Below are 17,719 nucleotides of genomic sequence, written 5' to 3'. Positions count from 1 at the left end.
TCTCAATCAGAAGCACAATCAAGCTTTTATCCTGCCTTTCCTTTGGGAAACAAGACTCAGCCAGAGCCAAATAGTTGCTAGGCAGGGTAGAGTTTCTTTTTATAGATATTCCAGCTGATAAAATAGGAAGGAATAATAGACTATCACCTTTAGCAACACCTAATGAAAGAATAAATCTAGGCCTTCATCCTCAAATAGTTTTGTCTTCTGATAAAAACATATACACCATCTATGTGGAATCTTGCCAAAAAAAGATACAAAACTTTTATCTGATCAAACCTCTAAATGTAGGGGACAAAGAAACAGGTTGTGTTTCTACGACCACACAATCACCAGAATTCAGACTGGGGGAAACTATGAGATAAAAGAACCAGTTTCATTAACAAATAACTTAAAATACAAAAAAGAGAGAATAGGAAGGGAACATAGAGATAAGCTAGACGACCAATAACAATGAACAAACTTTTCTTGGATATTGATTTGAACAAATAAACTGTTTAAGAAAAAATAAATTTCTCACACAAATGAGAAAACAAATGCTGATAAGATATTTGATATTAAGAAATTATGTCACCTTTTTAGTCATGAAAATGACATTGCATAGTTGTGTCTGAAATCAGTCTTTATCTTTTGAACGTACTGAAATATTTACAGGTGAAATAATATGATATCTTGGATTTGTCTCAAACTAATCCAGAGTGGAGGAGAGGAAAGTGGGTGGGGCTAGCAATGAGACATCATTATTTATGACACATATATAAGGGTTATACCTCTTTACTCCTGTATACGTTTGTAATTAATGTTCTATAATAAAAAAGTTTCAATCCAAATAAAACAACGTCATATTGACCAAGGAATTTGTGGAAGGTCATATAACAAATCATTAACAATGCTTACTCAGGGAAACAGGATTACTGATGAGTTTTTTTCTCTTCTTTTCTATATATTATTAATTTTATTACATTGGTCACGAGCCATTTCCATGCTAAAAATTACTTGCGGAAATTTTAAAAAGAACACATCTCTAAGAAAAACAGAAGTGAAAATCTAAAATTAACTCAAAAATTTGAGCTAAATTTGTGTAGCAGTTTTATACGTATGAAGTATATACTTCTTGTGAGGCAACAACTATGAGAGGTAAGTAGTTCCAGTCAATGATTGCAGCTGGTAAATCAGTTGATAAGCTCAATAAAATCATTCAAGACACTGGTAAAAATATGCAAAACAGGGACAAAGAAATTAACCAACATCTAGACAGCCACCCTTCCTCCCAAATTAGGTTGCACCCACCACGTGTGTAGACACAGATACACAGAGCAGCACACATAAACCATTTCCCTTTCTCTCACAATAGAAAGTACAATGACTTGATGAGTACCACCGAACATCTGAGCAGAATAATTTTCGACTGACCTCTGCATTTGGTGTCACATGCATTAAAAATACTTGTAAGCAACTCCTCTTCACAGGTCCCGTTATTGCTATAGGTTACATCTTCCTTGCCATCATCAGTTCCTTGTTTCCACCCTAGTAGAAGAAAAAGTTTGCATATCCAGATGCTTTTCTGTGCTAATATGCTTAATTGCTAATTTTTTTTTGTTTTAATTTTAACAAAGAAAACATATTTAAATAAAGAGCAGTCCACAATACTGGTTACTTAACTTGAATAGATCAAGCAGAGAAAGTGGTCTTGAAGGGTCTCTGATTAGTCATTTTCCTTTCCTTATAAGTTTTATAAAGGTAGAATAAAAGGAGAGATGAAGAAGAGGGAAATGAGCTTTACTGCCCTGTAATGTTAGAAGCACTCTGTGAAAAAGCAAATAGTGTAGCACAAATAGAAATATTTTAAGGAAAAATAGAGGGAACGTAAAGACTAGCTCTACAGAAAATGTGCCATTTTACATTGTTTTGTTTTTCAGGGCCTATCATATATGGGACTCTGTAGGCAATCCCCTAAATAGAATTCCAAAATTTCATTGAAATTGGCCTCCAAAATTTACATTCTCCCCTGGTCTACTTTATTGGCTCTACATTTTCTTACATGTTTTACTCTCACACACACACAAAATGCTAAAATGGTAGTTTTCAGCAAGGCATGTTGGAACTATATGAATTTTAGCTCCCCTGTATCTATGTATTCCCATCACAACATTCTAATTTGCCCAGGAGAAAGTTTGTTTTCAGGTCAGCAGAGAAATGCCAATGATTATGATTGTAAATACAATCTAGAATTTCTATCAGGTTTATAATTGAAAGCATAGAAAATACTTATATTTCACATATAAGAGTTTTTTAAGAGAGGAAAAAACAATTTTAAGGGAAAGATGGATACTTCCCTCCAAGTTTCGATAATGTACACTGGTATTTCATTTTAGTTCAGGTATTCTCATAGTGATATATGCTCAAGGCTTTATCAGAAGAACAAATATTAAAAGATGAATATTTACCCTCTTCATTCAGAGATAATTTTTTCACCACTGAATCCTGACGAGTAAAAAATTCAGAGTTCTGATTAGAGGTGGAATCAAAGTCAAGTGTTAAGGCACTAAAATCATTTTCACTACAACAGTCTTTCAAATCCTTGTTAGAGAAGAGTTCCCTTTTTCTGATCTGCGGTATCAAAGATGTGTAATTCTGGGAGCTCTGTGATCTAGGCCTGGAGATGTTTTCCGAACTTGCGAGGATAAGAGAGTATGTTGCATTCTTGGGAGAGCTGAGATGAGAGATGGGTGGGGTTCTTGGAGACACTCGTTGAGGACGTGAAGTAAAGGCACCAACTTTCTCAGGACTTGAGGAGCGAGGGTCAGGCAGAGGAATGGGAGCAGTCGTCATTTTCTTCAGTACCTCTTCAAAGTCTTTCTTGGGGTTAGTCTGTGGACTGTCAAACCTGCTAGATTGGTATTTGATAATCTGTTGGATGGGATGTGTACTCTCTTCTCTCTTTTGAATGGCTTGGATTTTTCTACAGATGCTTTGCACCGGGTTATGCCGCTTCTCAGTTGCTTTCTTGGTAAAGGCCATTGTTGACTTTCCTCCAATGAGACAGAGGAAGTGGCTAAAGTACCGGCAAAAGTAGACATGTTTTTCAAAGTTAGCATTGTCCTAACAATAATGTAACAATAAATATTTATTCCCAAACCAACTTCGGAGGGACCAAGATGTCTTTAAACAACTATCTTTAAACAATTGCTTTTTTATATTTAAGTATAGTTGATTTACAACGGTGTGTTAGTTTCAGGTGTACAGCAAAGTGATTCAGTTATACATATATATTCTTTCTCAGATTCTCTTCCATTATAGGTTATTACAAGGTATTGAATATAGTTCCCTGTGCTATACAGTAAGTCCTTGTTGTTTAAACAAATGCATTAAACAAATTTTCGCATGTCTAACTTTGGCCCTCAAATTTCTAGAAAATAATAACAGCTAACATATATAAAGTATTTCCCACGAGCCAGGTGCGGTACTAAGTTCTTTATATGTATCAACTCATTCATCCTCAGAGCAACTCTATGAGGCAAGCATTACATTAGCTTCATTTTCAGGCACAGAGAGAATAGGGACATACCCAAAGTCACCTTAGATAAGTGCCAGAGTCCAGATTTGAACCCAGTCAGTCCTGCTCCAGAGGACTGCTAACCACATTGCTTTTCATGTATATGTCAAATATGATGATGGTCACGATATGAAAGCTCCCATTTGAGTACCTATTCTCATCTATTGAGAACGTAATAAATATCCCCTTTATTAAGCATTTTACATATATTATGTCTAAACTTCACACAAACCCTGTCAGATATGTAGAAATATCCCCTTTTCACAGATAATAAAACTGAGTCTCAAAAAGGTCAAGTAATTTTCTATTGGTCACATCTCTAAGATTTGTGCCAAAGATTGTCTGACTGCAGCATCGTTTTATTTAATGGCAGCATATATGACCTTTAAAAAAAAAAAAAGCATGATCTCACTTCTTATAAGATAGTAATTAAAGAACTTGGAAACAAATCCAAAATTTTGCCTTAACTGGTAAAATTTAAATTAATCTATGCAAAGAGTTACAATAACTTGAATAGTTATAAACAAATAGTTGAATAATTACAAAGGGTTTGAAAGTTATGATTTTTTAGAACCTTAACAAAAATTTCTGTTCAGGGCTCTTTTTAAAAAGTCCCCTAAAAGTAAATGAACAAAGGGGCATTTAGAAAGACTGGGAAGAAGAAGATACTCAAAATCTTCTCAATCTGGCTCATTTTACCTCAAGATGTTGCCACCAGCTACAGCTAATGAAGTTTCCATCAACAGAATCCTTCGCTATTTAAGGTAATGATCATCTTCGAACCTTTATGTTGTCATTTGACAATACCCTCCTCTCTGTCTATTCAAGGCTTATCTTTCAATGCCAAGCCTGAAACACATTGCCCTATTAAAATTCTGGAATCAGTGTATACTCACTGAACTCAAGCTTTCTGTTCTCTCCTAGGATGTATAACTGTACTGTATATTCTGTCACTTAATCAGATTTTGTCTTCTATTATTGGACTGTTTCAAATGTGTATGTACATTGTCTCCTCAAAAACACTTTTAATTTCTTGTATTCAAAAGCCATGATGTGATTCTCTTTCAGATACTCAATACATTATTGTTGGCATCACTGATAATCCACAGTTGTGTATAATACAAATAATTACAAGGCTTGTGGACTTGTCCCCCAGCTGCAGTGAGTGTTGGCTCTCAACGACTTGTAGCTACTACTCTTTCTTTTCCCCTATCCAAATGGGAGCTCCTCATTGCTCAGGTGGGAGGTTGGCAGTGAAGTAGTGGTAATGACAGAAGAGAATTCGCCTGAGAACACAATGCATTCCAAATCTACGGCTGGCTGGGGTGGGGACACGGCAGGAGCCATCTGACTTCCCTGTGTCAAGTAAAGACCCTCTTAAAGACTGGGTAAGTATCTGTCAGTGTTCTCAATGTGATGTGACTGCTTTTCCCTTCTAGAGCCAGTGAATTGAGGGACAGGTTGAGCTTGGGGCTAATAGAAGCCCTAGAACTTGAACCTCAGGCTCCTAGATCTGTCTGCCTAAGAACATCTGTGAACCTCCATGTGGGATGCTATTTGAGCCCCATTGAAAAGCCTCGCTCTGTGGGCATTTGTGACTGATCCAGATGAATGTTCCGAGCATGTAAGACACTACATTTCAATCTGCTTTTCCGAGGCATTTTTCTCCTCCTACCATCTGTTTTCTAAACGTCCATGACTCACCTAAGTGAGCCCTGCTCCACGGTTTATAAACTAAACCTTACAAACAGCACACTTAAGACACTGGCTCTTCATGAGCTAACAAAGCTCCACAAGATTAACTTGTTTTGCTTTTTCTAATATAGAGCAGAACATTTGTGGGAGTTCAATAAGTAAGATGTGATGATAAAGATTTCAAAATTTGTGCTACCTTCTCCATATATGGCCTGGAAACATCTCCTGTCCATCCTATCCAAACATTTTTTTTTAGTTTTAGATCCTGGTAGAAAAGATTTACTGCAATCTGCCAAAACACTTAAAAATACAAGCCTAACTTGCTTTGTGCAATAACTGTCATTGAAAGAGTACTAACTGAAAATTAAAAACTGAAGGTTAATTGTACTAGTAGAATCGGTTGCTTGGAGTCTCTCTTTTACAAGGAATTTCCTCCTTATGTATCTGTTTGAGGTGATTGAATATTTACTATGTAAAGATGGTACACTTGTAGAAATCCCAATGGCTTCTTTTGTTTTTAAATTCTCTGAACCTCAGTTGTACTCCATACCATTCATCCCTTTAGACATTCAATCAGTATCTATTAAGTACCTACGATGTGCTAAACCCAGTGCAGATATGGGTGGCACAATGACAAGCAAAACAGAATATCTGCTCTCCTAAAGTTTTTGGTCTGTGAGAGATACAGATAAAGACAAGTAAGATACTAAAATTGCCAGATTAAATCCAGGATGCTGAATAAAGTTTGAATTTCAGATAAACAATGGCTAATTTTTTAGTATAAGTATGTCGCAGGCATCAAAAAGTTGCACAGGAAAAATTTATACTGAAAAATTGTTTGTTGTTTATCTACAACTCAAATTTCTCTGGGCATCTTGCATTTCTAACTAGCTAAATCTAGCAACCCTAAAGCCTAGAGATAATAAATAATTACACTAGGAAAGAAAAGTGCTAGGGGCTATGAGATCATAAAATAGGGGTTATCCTAGTTTGGGAGTAAGGACAGGGAAAAATTGGGGGCATCTATTATGTGTCATGCACTGTGCATAATGTTATACAGATTGTTTGCTAAGTCCAAGGTTATAAACAGAAAATTAAGAAGTGGAATCATAAATCTGCTGTAGGAATGTCTATTTGGATTCACATTAGATAAATGTAATATAAAATAATATTAGAGATTATCCAAACAAGTTATTTCACTAATTTTATTTCTTTATTTTTCCTCTTGTTTTACCTATATCCCATTGTTCTCATTTCTAGAATGAGTCCCGTTATTATTATTGCCTGAATTGCCTTGTTGTATGTAGTAAAAGCTCTTGAATCAACACGTTTCAACCATCTCCCTGATCCAGAACTATAAAGCAGTAATTAAAAGCCTCTGATGCATGGCAACATCTATAAAACAGGTGTGATTTATTTCTTATCTGAAGTAAGTTTATTTTCACCAGTGACGTAACTACAGAGTTCAACATTAATCTCTAAGACATTTCCACTCTTTGAGACTTACAGAAATTTTTCTACATTTGTTCTGAGTTCCTAAAGAAGTCTTCAATAGATTAGAATAAATTCACCATGTATGTATAACATAGACACTATCTCATATGCCTTAGGAATTTACGAAAAATATTAGAGCATAATTTGTGTTTTCAATATCTATGTTCTTCAGTCACTAAGAAAACAGTTGGATTTCTTTGCAAAGAAAGACACAAGATTTATACAGAGATACAAAAATAACATCCTTGAAGAAGATTTTTAGAAAGATTTCTGAATCAAACTCTGACTCAAAAAAGATTATGTTGACATGTAATTATCTTTTCTTTAACAACCATTTAAAGTTCTTCTCCCTTTACTAATAGTTATTGCTTGAATGCTGAACTTCCAAACTTAAGATCAAGTAGGCTTATTTTAACAATCATTTGTTAATTAATTATGAAATCCAGGCAAATCTTTCATGACTCACCTAAGTGAATTCCACTTGGTGGTTTAATTAAGGCAAAGCCCTTAATTAATGTATGTAAAAAAATGTAAATACATATGTATATGTAGATAGATAAACAAGGGGTTCCTTTTGCCAAGAGTCCTTCACTAACAATTAGATGCTGGTAAACTTTTTTTTTTTTTTAACATCTTTACTGGAGTATAATTGCTTTACAATGTTGTGTTAGTTTCTGCTGTATAACAAAGTGAATCAGCTATATGTATACACATATCCCCATATCTCCTCCCTCTTGTGTCTCCCTCCCGCCCTCCCTATCCCACCCCTCTAGGTGGTCACAAAGCACTGAGCTGATCTCCCTGTGCTATGCAGCTGCTTCCCACTAGCTATCTATTTTACATTTGGTGGTGTGTATATGTCCATGTCACTCTCTCACTTCATCCCAGCTTACCCTTCTCCCTCCCCGTGTCCTCAAGTCCATTCTCTATGTCTGCGTCTTTATTCCTGTCCTGCCCCTAGGTTCTTCATAACCATTTTTTTTTTTTAGATTCCATATATATGTGTTAGCATATGGTATTTGTTTTTCTCTATCTGACTTAACTTCACTCTGTATGACAGTCTCTAGGTCCATCCACCTCACTACACATAACTCAATTTCGTTTCTTTTTATGGCTGAGTAATATTCCATTGTATATATGTGCCACATCTTCTTTATCCATTCATCTGTCAATGGACATTTAGGTTGCTTCCATGTCCTGGCTATTGTAAATAGAGCTACAATGAATATTGTGGTACATGACTCTTTTTGATCAGGGTATATGCCCAGTAGTGGGATTGCTGGGTCATATGGTAGTTCTATTTTTAGTTTTTTAAGGAACCTCCATACTGTTCTCCATAGTTAGATGCCGGTAAACTCTTTATTGACACATAAGAAGAAACATCTGTTCATTGAGATGTTCCCAGGAAACTCATCTTTAGCGAGCCCAGCGGGAGAGCAGAGCATGGATTTCTACTTAACCAGTAAACTTTATATTTGCCAAATCACACTGTTTTTAGTCTCTTTGTGACTAGTATATAATGTGATAAAATAATAACACTTTTTCCCGCCCTCTCTAGATAGATGGTAGCAGCTGTTAATCAAAATGATTTGCAAACCACAAGTCCCAGCTTTAGTAAATGCTCAGTGAGTCTGCCATCTGCAAACCTTTTTCATTACTAATAATCGCAAGCTGGTGAGACTGGAACCATCTCTTCCCACCACTCACTTAACCTTGTTATATTAAGCTCCTTGGCTGGGTCATACCAAGCTTATAAACATCTCATATTGGAAACATTCCTGAAATAGCACAGTCACAGATTATGCTTCTGAAAACTGTGTTCTTCTGTTTCAGTTCTTATTATAAGAAGTCTGGTTTTCTTCTCAGAGACCAGGGAAAAAGCCTATGATATATCTCTAACTCCAAAAACTTGGGTGCTCCCACATTCTGACAGTCTACAAAACCGCATGACCACTTTCTACTAACACATATTCCAAATGACCAAGGCTGGAGACAACAACTCAGTGCTTTACCCTCTGAAAACAATTCTGGGATTTGTTTCCAGAAAAACGTGTTGGGGGAAACTAGCTTTATCGCTTTCAGCTACTCAACTTTTTCTCCCAATGTTTTCAGTGTTTTGGGTTTTTCTCCTACAGTTGTTTCAAATTTTCAGTGAGCTCTGTTGAACCTCCGTGTATCAATTTTGGAGGTTTGTCTCATTCACAACAAACACATTGAACTGGAGACAACAAAGCAGCTACAATGGGGTTGCTTTTCCCTGTCTAGGGGAGGATTTTCTTGACTTTCAATGACTAAGAGCCACCATCAGCCAAAGTTTAATTATTTGCTCCGGGAAAACTCACCACCTTATTTTCACTTCACTTCACCAGCATCCAAGAACCATCCTCTGAGAACTGGGGATGGAGAGAGAGGCCTGCAGGATCAGATGATGTGGGTGGAGCTAACGTCTGCCGGGTGGTATGGAGCGAGGGGAGGCATAAAACCTGGAGAAGAGGGAAGCCACTCACCAGCCACACCTGTCTCTCGGGTTCAGCGAGGCTCACGGGAGTAGGGGCGTGAGGAAAGGCACGGGGAGGATGGAGACTACCTCTTGCAGAGGATCGGGGCCATATTGGTGTGCTCACCACCCCGTAATCACAACGTTATCACAAAATGAAGATCATCTAGAATATACTCTCTAATCAGGGTGAAATGTCACTTTTTAAGTTAAATTGCCTATGTTTCTATTGGGCCAAATGCCGTATGGTTTCTCAAAGATTAATGCTATTAATCATTGCGTCTTTTATGGGACCCTATCTGGTTTGGGAGACACAGCATATAAATTATGCAAAGTGCAGTAAATGAGCAAAGAAGTAGATGAGTGGTACATTAAGCTCCAGGGGACGTCAGGATAGGGTGAGTTCATTGTGGGTTGAGAAGCCATTATAAAGTATTGTAGGTAGGACATAAGATGGGCTTTAAGTAATACAGTATTTTGCATAACAGGGGCTTGGACACACCTGTGAGGTGGGGAGAGACTGAGTAAAGCCTAGTGGTGAGATTAAGCTTGTCGTTTTGGCAGCACTGGGTAAACAGCCTGATGGAACAGTGAAATAGGTGGGAGGGGAAAAAATGTAAGTTTAAGTAGGGAGGACACAGGCAGATTCAGAAATAAATGAAACCTCACGTAACGCCATTTCCCATACAAGGAAGTGATATTCAGCTGTGACAAGCATCTTAAAAACAGAACAAAACAAACCCACCACAAAACAAAGAAACAGAAAAGCAAACCAGAATCAGGGTTCCAAATGTACAACCCGAAGCATCATAACTGGAACATTTTGTTCTCAGACTGGTAGGTTTACTTACTACCTGTGGTGCTTCTCCAGCCCGACCTCTGCAGTCCCTAATCACACGCTTCACAGACCTTAGCATCGGTGATTTCCTACTTCTCCCCTCTTTTCTCTCTTCCCCCACTCTGCATAGGATGCTCTGAAAATCCATTTTTGGAATATCAAGATTTTTATATATGTTCCTATGCCTGTGGGTCGTCATCATTTCTGTCACCAGGCAAGAGGGAGAGGAAGTGTAGTACTTCAGAACTGGGGCTCTGGATTAAAATAACCTGAGCCAAATCCTAGCCCTCTGCCCACTAGTTTTGTGACAAAGTATTTTTTTTTTTCTCCTAGGGAAAATATTTAATACCCAAAGTGGTCTCTGATAGTACATTATAAAGAAAATATTCTATATTTTTTTCTGAATTTTTGAATTTTATTTTATTTATTTATTTTTTATACAGCAGGTTCTTATTAGTTATCTGTTTTATACATATTAGTGTATATATGTCAATCCCAATCTCCCAATTCATCCCACCACGCCCCCTCCACTTTCCCCCCTTGATGTCCATACATTGTGACAAAGTATTGATATTTAATTCTCTGTGCCTCAGTTTCTTCATCTGCAAATTTGCATCAATATTATGAATGACCTCCTGAGTTTACTGCAAGGATTAAATGAGATAACATATGTATGATATACTTTCTGAAACTCAGTGTATTTATTCGGATATTAAATGTCCTCTTAAAGCACAAAATAGTGCCAGAAATAACTAATTAACCCATTCCTCTCATCAGACTTGCCCTGTTTAATTTCCCATGAAATGAACTCTCTTATAACATCCATGCTTGTGATCTTCTTATCAATCCACAGATACCGAAACTAGCAACACCCAGAGAGATTTTCCTCCTAGTCATAAAGGAAGCCAGTGGCAGAGCCAGAAATAATATTCAAATTCTGAATCCACTAGACTGTATCACCTGTCTGGCAAACTCTACTCTTTCTTCCTCCTCCAAATGAGTGTTTCATACCTGAAGTTTCTCAGAGCAGTGAAACGTGGAACCTGAATTTATTCAGGAATAATCTGAATAAATTCCAATGGCTCTGCAATGAATTGAATAAACATGTTATTTCATCACTTATTATTTATCACATTTCTTTCATCACTTATTATTGTTTGCCTTGGGCTGATTCTAACAGAATACAGTCGCCTCTGGGTATCCATGGGGGATTGGTTCCAGGACCCCCTTGGATACCCAAATCTGTGGATGGTCAAGTCCCTTATGTAAAGTGACATAGTATTTGCATGTAACCAAACAGCTTCTCCAGCCCCGGAAACATGCTTTGTTAACAGGGGAGGGAGTACAAAGGGATAAAATGCAGACTTTACCCCAAAAGAGCCAAGATGGGGCTTTGGCTTTTGGATATACTGCAGGTAGGATTGATAACATGTTTCCTTGCCAAGTCATTTCCCTTTAAGGTAGGTTGACCAGACAGGGCCCCTGATATTGCCAGACCTGAAATCAACTCTCTGTCTTGCTATAATTAGAGAACCTCTAAGAAATGCCATCCCCAACTCTTCAAAATTATATTTCAAGGAAATTAAATCTTGTTGTGTAAATAGGTTAAAAAAAAATCTATTTAAATAACATATATCCCCTTCTCTCTAATGTAGTTTTTTTTTTTTAATTTTTTAACAATTTCTTTTTTTTGGCCGTGCTGCTCAGCATATGGGATCTTAGTTCCCTGACCAGGGATTAAGCCCATGCCCCCTGCAGTGGAAGCATGGAGCCTTAACCACTGGACCTCCAGGGAAGTCCCTCTAATGCAATCTTTAATGTTGTTAGACATTAGTCGGTAGCTGGATCTCTGGAATTAATCTCTGGTTGATCTAAGGGACTCATTTTATCTAACCAAAAGTGGATTGGAGGGGAAGAGGAGTACTACTGGAAGAAGAGAAGGAAGGAAAGAAAGAAAACCGAATAGTGGAATCCTCCTTCATGAGAGGCATGGCCAAACATAACATACATTTTATTTTTCAAAACCTGCTCTATGTAAAATGCACTATTTCCTTTTTTTTTTAGTGACTATTTCTTATAGTAGCGCCCTTAGATTCTAGGTATCATTGTCTTTAAATTGCTTTCTGTTAATTAAACCTTAATAAGCAAAGGCAGTGTCTTCAGGAAGCCAATCTTCATAAAAATACTATCCCAGAAAGAAAGGGACTGGGAATTTTAGGGATTTATGGGTTCCATTCTGAAAAGGAGGAACCCAGAAGAGAATACTTCGGAAGAAAATCGGCAATATACTTTTGGAGGGAGGTTAAAATAAAGTGAGGCCCTGAAGATATTACAAGGTGTGTATTAGCTGAATGGCAATCATCTGTTGCCCTCCCAGATTTACGCTCCTGAAGTAAAGCAAGACCTACTCATCCTCGTTCAGTGTCCCAGCAGACGGGCCTCTATGGACAGCATCAGTTTGGCTCCCCTGCCCTCTGATTTCCCGTTGAACTTGGCCAGTATAAGACACCAGCAGAAAATAGATGGGCATGAGCAGAAAAAGCCTGGGATATTTTTCTCCTGGATCCCACCCTGCCAGGTCTGTCTGACAGTGGTCCATGCTTTTCCATGGCTCCTGTCAGGCAGCCCTCTCCTAAAGTGACAGCCCTCACTTGGTTCTGAACATCTCCCCTCCCTTGGCCCTTGCTGGGATACTGATGGCTCCCTAGAGCCACCACCCAGCACCACATGGGGCTCCCCACTCCTTATTATTTCCCTTAACCTTGCCCACACCATCGTGATCAAAATTCTTTTCAGCCTCCCCTTTAAAAAACTGTGCCATCTGTTTCCTAAGGGACCCTGACTGATTGATATACACTCAGAGACTCTTTTTGTTGTCATGTTAATTTCCATAGCCCCATATGGCTGTCATCCACATTACACAAAGGGCATAATACCTCCCTTAAAATATTTCGTTTTTATTTTTAAACTCTGGTAGCCTTTCCTTCTGGTTAAGTACATGCAGCTAATTCAAAGAAAGAGATTTGACTTAAAAAACAAAACAAACAAACAAAAAAACAAAAAACACTCCACAAACTTTCTTTCAAAAATTTGGATAGCTGTTGCTGCACTGGTTTCCATAGCGATTGTATCAGTTTATCATCTCACCAACAATCTGCGAGCCTGCTTGGTTCCCCACACCCTCATCAAAACAATGTGCTGATCTTTGCCAACCTGATAAGTGAAACATGGCATCTCCTCATTTCAATTCACATTTCTCTCCTTATGAATATGGTTTCATGTGTTTAAAGCTATTTGTGTTTCCATTTCTAGGTTCTATTTGTTTGTATTCTTTGGTCATTTTTCAATAGGGACTTGATTTTACCAATTTACAAAAGCTCTTTACGTATGAAGAAATTTAGTTCTTTGTATTTTATGTGTTAGAAATGCATTTGTACAATTTGTCATTTCTACTTTTATGGTATTTTTGCCACACATATTTTTAAAAAATAAACTCAGATTTCAATCTTCTCTGTGTGGCTTCTGAGTTTTTGTTAGACTTAGAAAGTCCTTCCTGACTCCAAAATCATAAATCATTCTCCCATGTTCTTTACTAGTACTTTCATGAGTCAATACATTTAGACTTTATTTTGGTGTATAGGGAGATAGGACTCCACCTTCATTATTTTTCAGATGACTACCAGGTTTTTCTAGGAAGTTATCCTAGAGGTATACTTGCACATATTTACAAAGATAAATGTTAAAATATATTTATTATAGTTTTGTTTGGAATGACAAAATATTGAAAACAACCTTTGCATCCTTCAGTAAGGACTGGTTATATAAATTACAGTTTATTCACACCTTACAATAAAATACAACTGTTTAAAAGAAAGAGGTTCTCCAAGGACTGATATGGAATCCCAAAATTATGTGGTCAAGTTATAAATCAACTCTAATGTGAAGAACAGTGTTTATACAATTTCCGATTTTAAAATATACATACAGTACAAACCAAAGCAAAACATAGGTACACATAGTTACAGAAAAAACTAGAGACAATGATAACTCTGGGGAGGGAAACTGGGGGACTAAGAAACAGGTAGAGAAGAGATTTAATTATTTCTTTATATCTTTTGTACTGTATTCATGTACAAGATCATCAGTTTAAATAAATGAATAAAAAAGAGAAAAAAGAATAGATTTTTTAAACTCAAGTCATTCTATTTTGGTGGCTGATTCATTACCATGTTATGTAGATTTGTAAGATAATGTCATTTACATCATTGAAACCTGCCCCTTAGTTTAGCACTTTTTAATACATAGGTGTAAAAAATGTGGCTCAGCAGTTCCCTCTGCTGGTGATCAGTTGAAATTCAATTGCCTAGAAATCATTAATAAACCTATCTTATGCTTTATTTTGTGATAATTATCACGTACTCAGTATATCATGAGTGATAATACTTTATATCATAATTTAAAAAAATCACAGTGGGAGTTTCTTAAAGTTAAAAAAAAAATCACACATTTTTGTAGCAGTTCACAATTCTAGAGTTTTAACTGTTGTCTGAGTACAGAACGCTGCCTTTGATGATGTGGGAATATTGAGAATAAAATAACTATTTTTAACAATAGTTATCAACAATTCGCATAAAAGTAAGCAACACTGTGTATGTCTTGTCAGGCTGTATATTTTCATCATGTTCATCACTGTTATAATTCATTCATTCTACAGATATCAAGTACTTGGTGTGTGTCAGGCACATGCTAATGCTGGAATACACTGTGAATAGGCAAACTTCCTGCTCTCATAGAGCTTGCTTCCTACCAAAGGAGACAAAATTAACATAACTGACAAAAAATACATAGTATGCTAGTCTGATAAATGCTGAAGAAAGACGAATAAAGATAATGTGAAGAATGAGTTTGGAGGGAAGGCTGCAATTGTAGATAGGGTAGCCAAAGGAGGGCTTACCTAGGGGTGAATTTGAATAAAGACCTGGAGGAAGTGAAGAGGCTAGCCAGGAGTTTCCTGAGAAAATGCATCCAGGCAGAAAAGCAAGTGCAAAGGTCCTGAGGTGCAAGTTTGCCCAGCATGTTTGAGAAACAGCAAGGAGGCTTGTGTGGCTGGAGTGAAAAAGATAGAGGAGAGTAATAGGAAATGAGGTCAGAGCATTAATGGGGAAAACTAATTACGTAAGATCTTTGGGTTATAGAAGAACATTGGCTTTTACTCTAAGCAAGATAGGAAGCCATTGAAGGATTTTAAGGAGAGCAGATATGTGCTCTGAATAAATGAATAAACTGAAAGGAGTCAAGGGTAGAAACAGTGAGATTAGTTAGATGTTTATAACAAGAATCCAGGAGGAGAAATAATGACAAGAGGTCATAGAGAGATGGACAGATGATGACGATAGATAGATAGATGGATAGACAGATAGATAGATAGATGGAAAGAAAGGTAGATAGGTAGATAGATGCTGTTAGATGAGACAGGATATGCTGACATGAGACTAATAGAAGACTTAAGAATGACTTCAAGATTTTGACCTGAGCAACTGGAGGAATGTAGCTGCGATTAATTGAGATGACTTAGAGGGAGGAATGAGTATCAGGAGCTCAGTTTCAGAAAGTTGAGTCTAAGATCCTATTAAATATTAAATATTCAAGTGGAGGTTGTCAAATAGGCAGTTGAGTACATGGTCTGGATTCAGGGGAGAGGTTTGGGTTGGAGATAGTATAAAACAGGGAGTCCTCAGCATAAAGGTGGCATACAAGTCTGTTGGACCTATTGAGCTCACCCAGGAAGTGAAGGCAGATGGGAAAGAGAAGTCCAAGGCCTGAGACCTATGACACGTCAACATTTATCAGTATGGGTAATGAGATGAGGAGGAACCAGGAAAAGAGACTGAAAAGGAGCAGCAGAAAGGTAGAAGGGGGACTTCCCTGGTGGTCCAGTGGTTAAGAATCCGCCTTCCAATGCAGGGGACACGGGTTCAATCCCTGGTCAGGGAACTAAGATCCCACATACTGTGGGGCAGCTGAGCCCGTGCGCCACAACTACTGAGCCCACGCACTCTAGAGCCTGTGCACCACAACTAGAGAGAGGCCCACACACCGCGAGGAGCCCACATGCTGCAACTAAGACCCGATGCAGCCAAATAAATAAATAAACAAATATTTAAAAAAAAAAAAAAAGGTAGAAGGAGGAAAATCCAGTAAATGCGATGTCCTCAAAGCCAGGTGGGGAAGGTTTCAAGGAAGACAAAGGGATCAACTGCTGATCAGTCAAGTAAAATGAGGACCAGGACATGATTTTGGATTAGCAATAAAGGAGCAGGTAAGTGGTAATCTTGAAAAGAGCAATTTCGTTTTGCAAACAAAAGAATGTTGCTCACCATCTGGTTCTACAAGAATGAAGCCACTAGCCACTGCAGTCACTGACCTTTAACACACCCTGAAAGGAGCTCGGGGCAGAGATCAGGAATGAGGCACTCTGTGCTCTGGGAAAAGCTGGCAGAACAGGCCTTCAGATAGTTATTTGCAGGAGAAGATTTTATGAACCCAATGTCTTGCATCTTCTCATACTTAGAAAAGCACTAAAATCATTAACAGAGACACCTGCTCCTCGTGACTAGCCCCAACCTTCTACCGAGATGTGTGCTTGGTTGCTCGTAACCCCTTCATAAAAATCACATACATACTGACCTCCCCCCGCACCCTTTTGGAGCAGCTCCTCAGAGCTACCTGAGAGGCTCCCGGGCTATAGTCCTCAGTAAGCCCCAAATAAAACTTAACAGCTCTCACGTTGTGCTTTTTTCTTTTTTCTGTTGACAATTATAATGCGTTTAAAAGTGAACAGGAGGAGAGAAATTAGAGACTGAGTATGGATCCTGCTTCTTAAGAGTTCACTGTGATTGGGGGCCTCCCTGGTGGCGCAGTGGTTAAGAATCCCCCTGCCACTGCAGGGGATATGGGTTCGATCCCTGGCTCGGGAAGATCGCACATGCTGTGGAGCAACTAAGCCCCCTGTGCCACAGCTACTGAGCCTGTACTCTAGAGCACGGGAGCCACAACTACTGAAGCCTGAGCACCTAGGGTCCGTGCTCCGCAACAAGAGAAGCCACCGCAATGAGAAGTCGGTGCACCGCAATGGAGAGTAGCCCCCGCTCACTGCAACTAAAGAAAGCCCGCACGCAGCAACAAAGACCCAATGCAGCCATAAATTAATTAATTAATTAATTTTTAAGAAAAAGAGTTCACTGTGATTTCTGTACAATACTGTGCTTATAGTTAACAAAATTATATTGTGCACTTAAAAGTTTGTTAAGAGGTAGATCTTGTGTTAAGTATTCTGACAATTAAAAAAAAAAGAGCAAAGAGACATAAGGAAACTTTTGGAGGTAATGGATATAATTATTGCCTTGATAATGGTGATGGTGTCACAGGTGTCTGCATATGTCCAAACTCATCAAACTGTATGCATTAAGTATGTGCTGGGGTTTTGTATGTTAATTCTACCTCAATGAAGCTGTTTAAAAAAAAAAAAAAAAGAGTTTGCTATGAAAGGAAGGAAAGAAATAGACAATAGCAGACAAGGAAATAGAGCCAAGGGAGTTTAGTGCTTTGGGTTTCTTTTAGTTGGAAGAGATAAGAGTAT

At 37.9% G+C, this 17,719-nt stretch overlaps 1 protein-coding gene across 1 annotated transcript; it reads right to left on the bottom strand.

Annotated features, from left to right (window-relative positions):
• Window positions 1-1,407: 1,407 nt before the first annotated feature.
• On the bottom strand, window positions 1,408-15,640 carry LOC309609980 (uncharacterized protein). Its single transcript, XM_082352294.1, has one exon. It carries the CDS (start codon window positions 3,019-3,021, stop codon window positions 2,377-2,379), a length of 645 nt encoding a protein of 214 aa, XP_082208420.1. The 5' UTR covers window positions 3,022-15,640; the 3' UTR covers window positions 1,408-2,376.
• Between the last annotated feature and the right edge of the window lie 2,079 nt (window positions 15,641-17,719).

This window comes from Balaenoptera borealis, assembly GCF_965194805.1.
Source record: "Balaenoptera borealis genome assembly, chromosome: 13".
In the NCBI taxonomy this organism is placed as follows: domain Eukaryota; kingdom Metazoa; phylum Chordata; class Mammalia; order Artiodactyla; family Balaenopteridae; genus Balaenoptera; species Balaenoptera borealis.
The sequence above is the reverse complement of the archived record's forward strand: the minus strand, read 5'-3'. Positions and strand labels throughout refer to the sequence as shown.

Bases quoted from the DNA above. Each gene is read 5' to 3' on its own strand.
- LOC309609980 (XM_082352294.1), bottom strand. From the start codon at position 3,021: ATGGCCTTTACCAAGAAAGCAACTGAGAAGCGGCATAACCCGGTGCAA.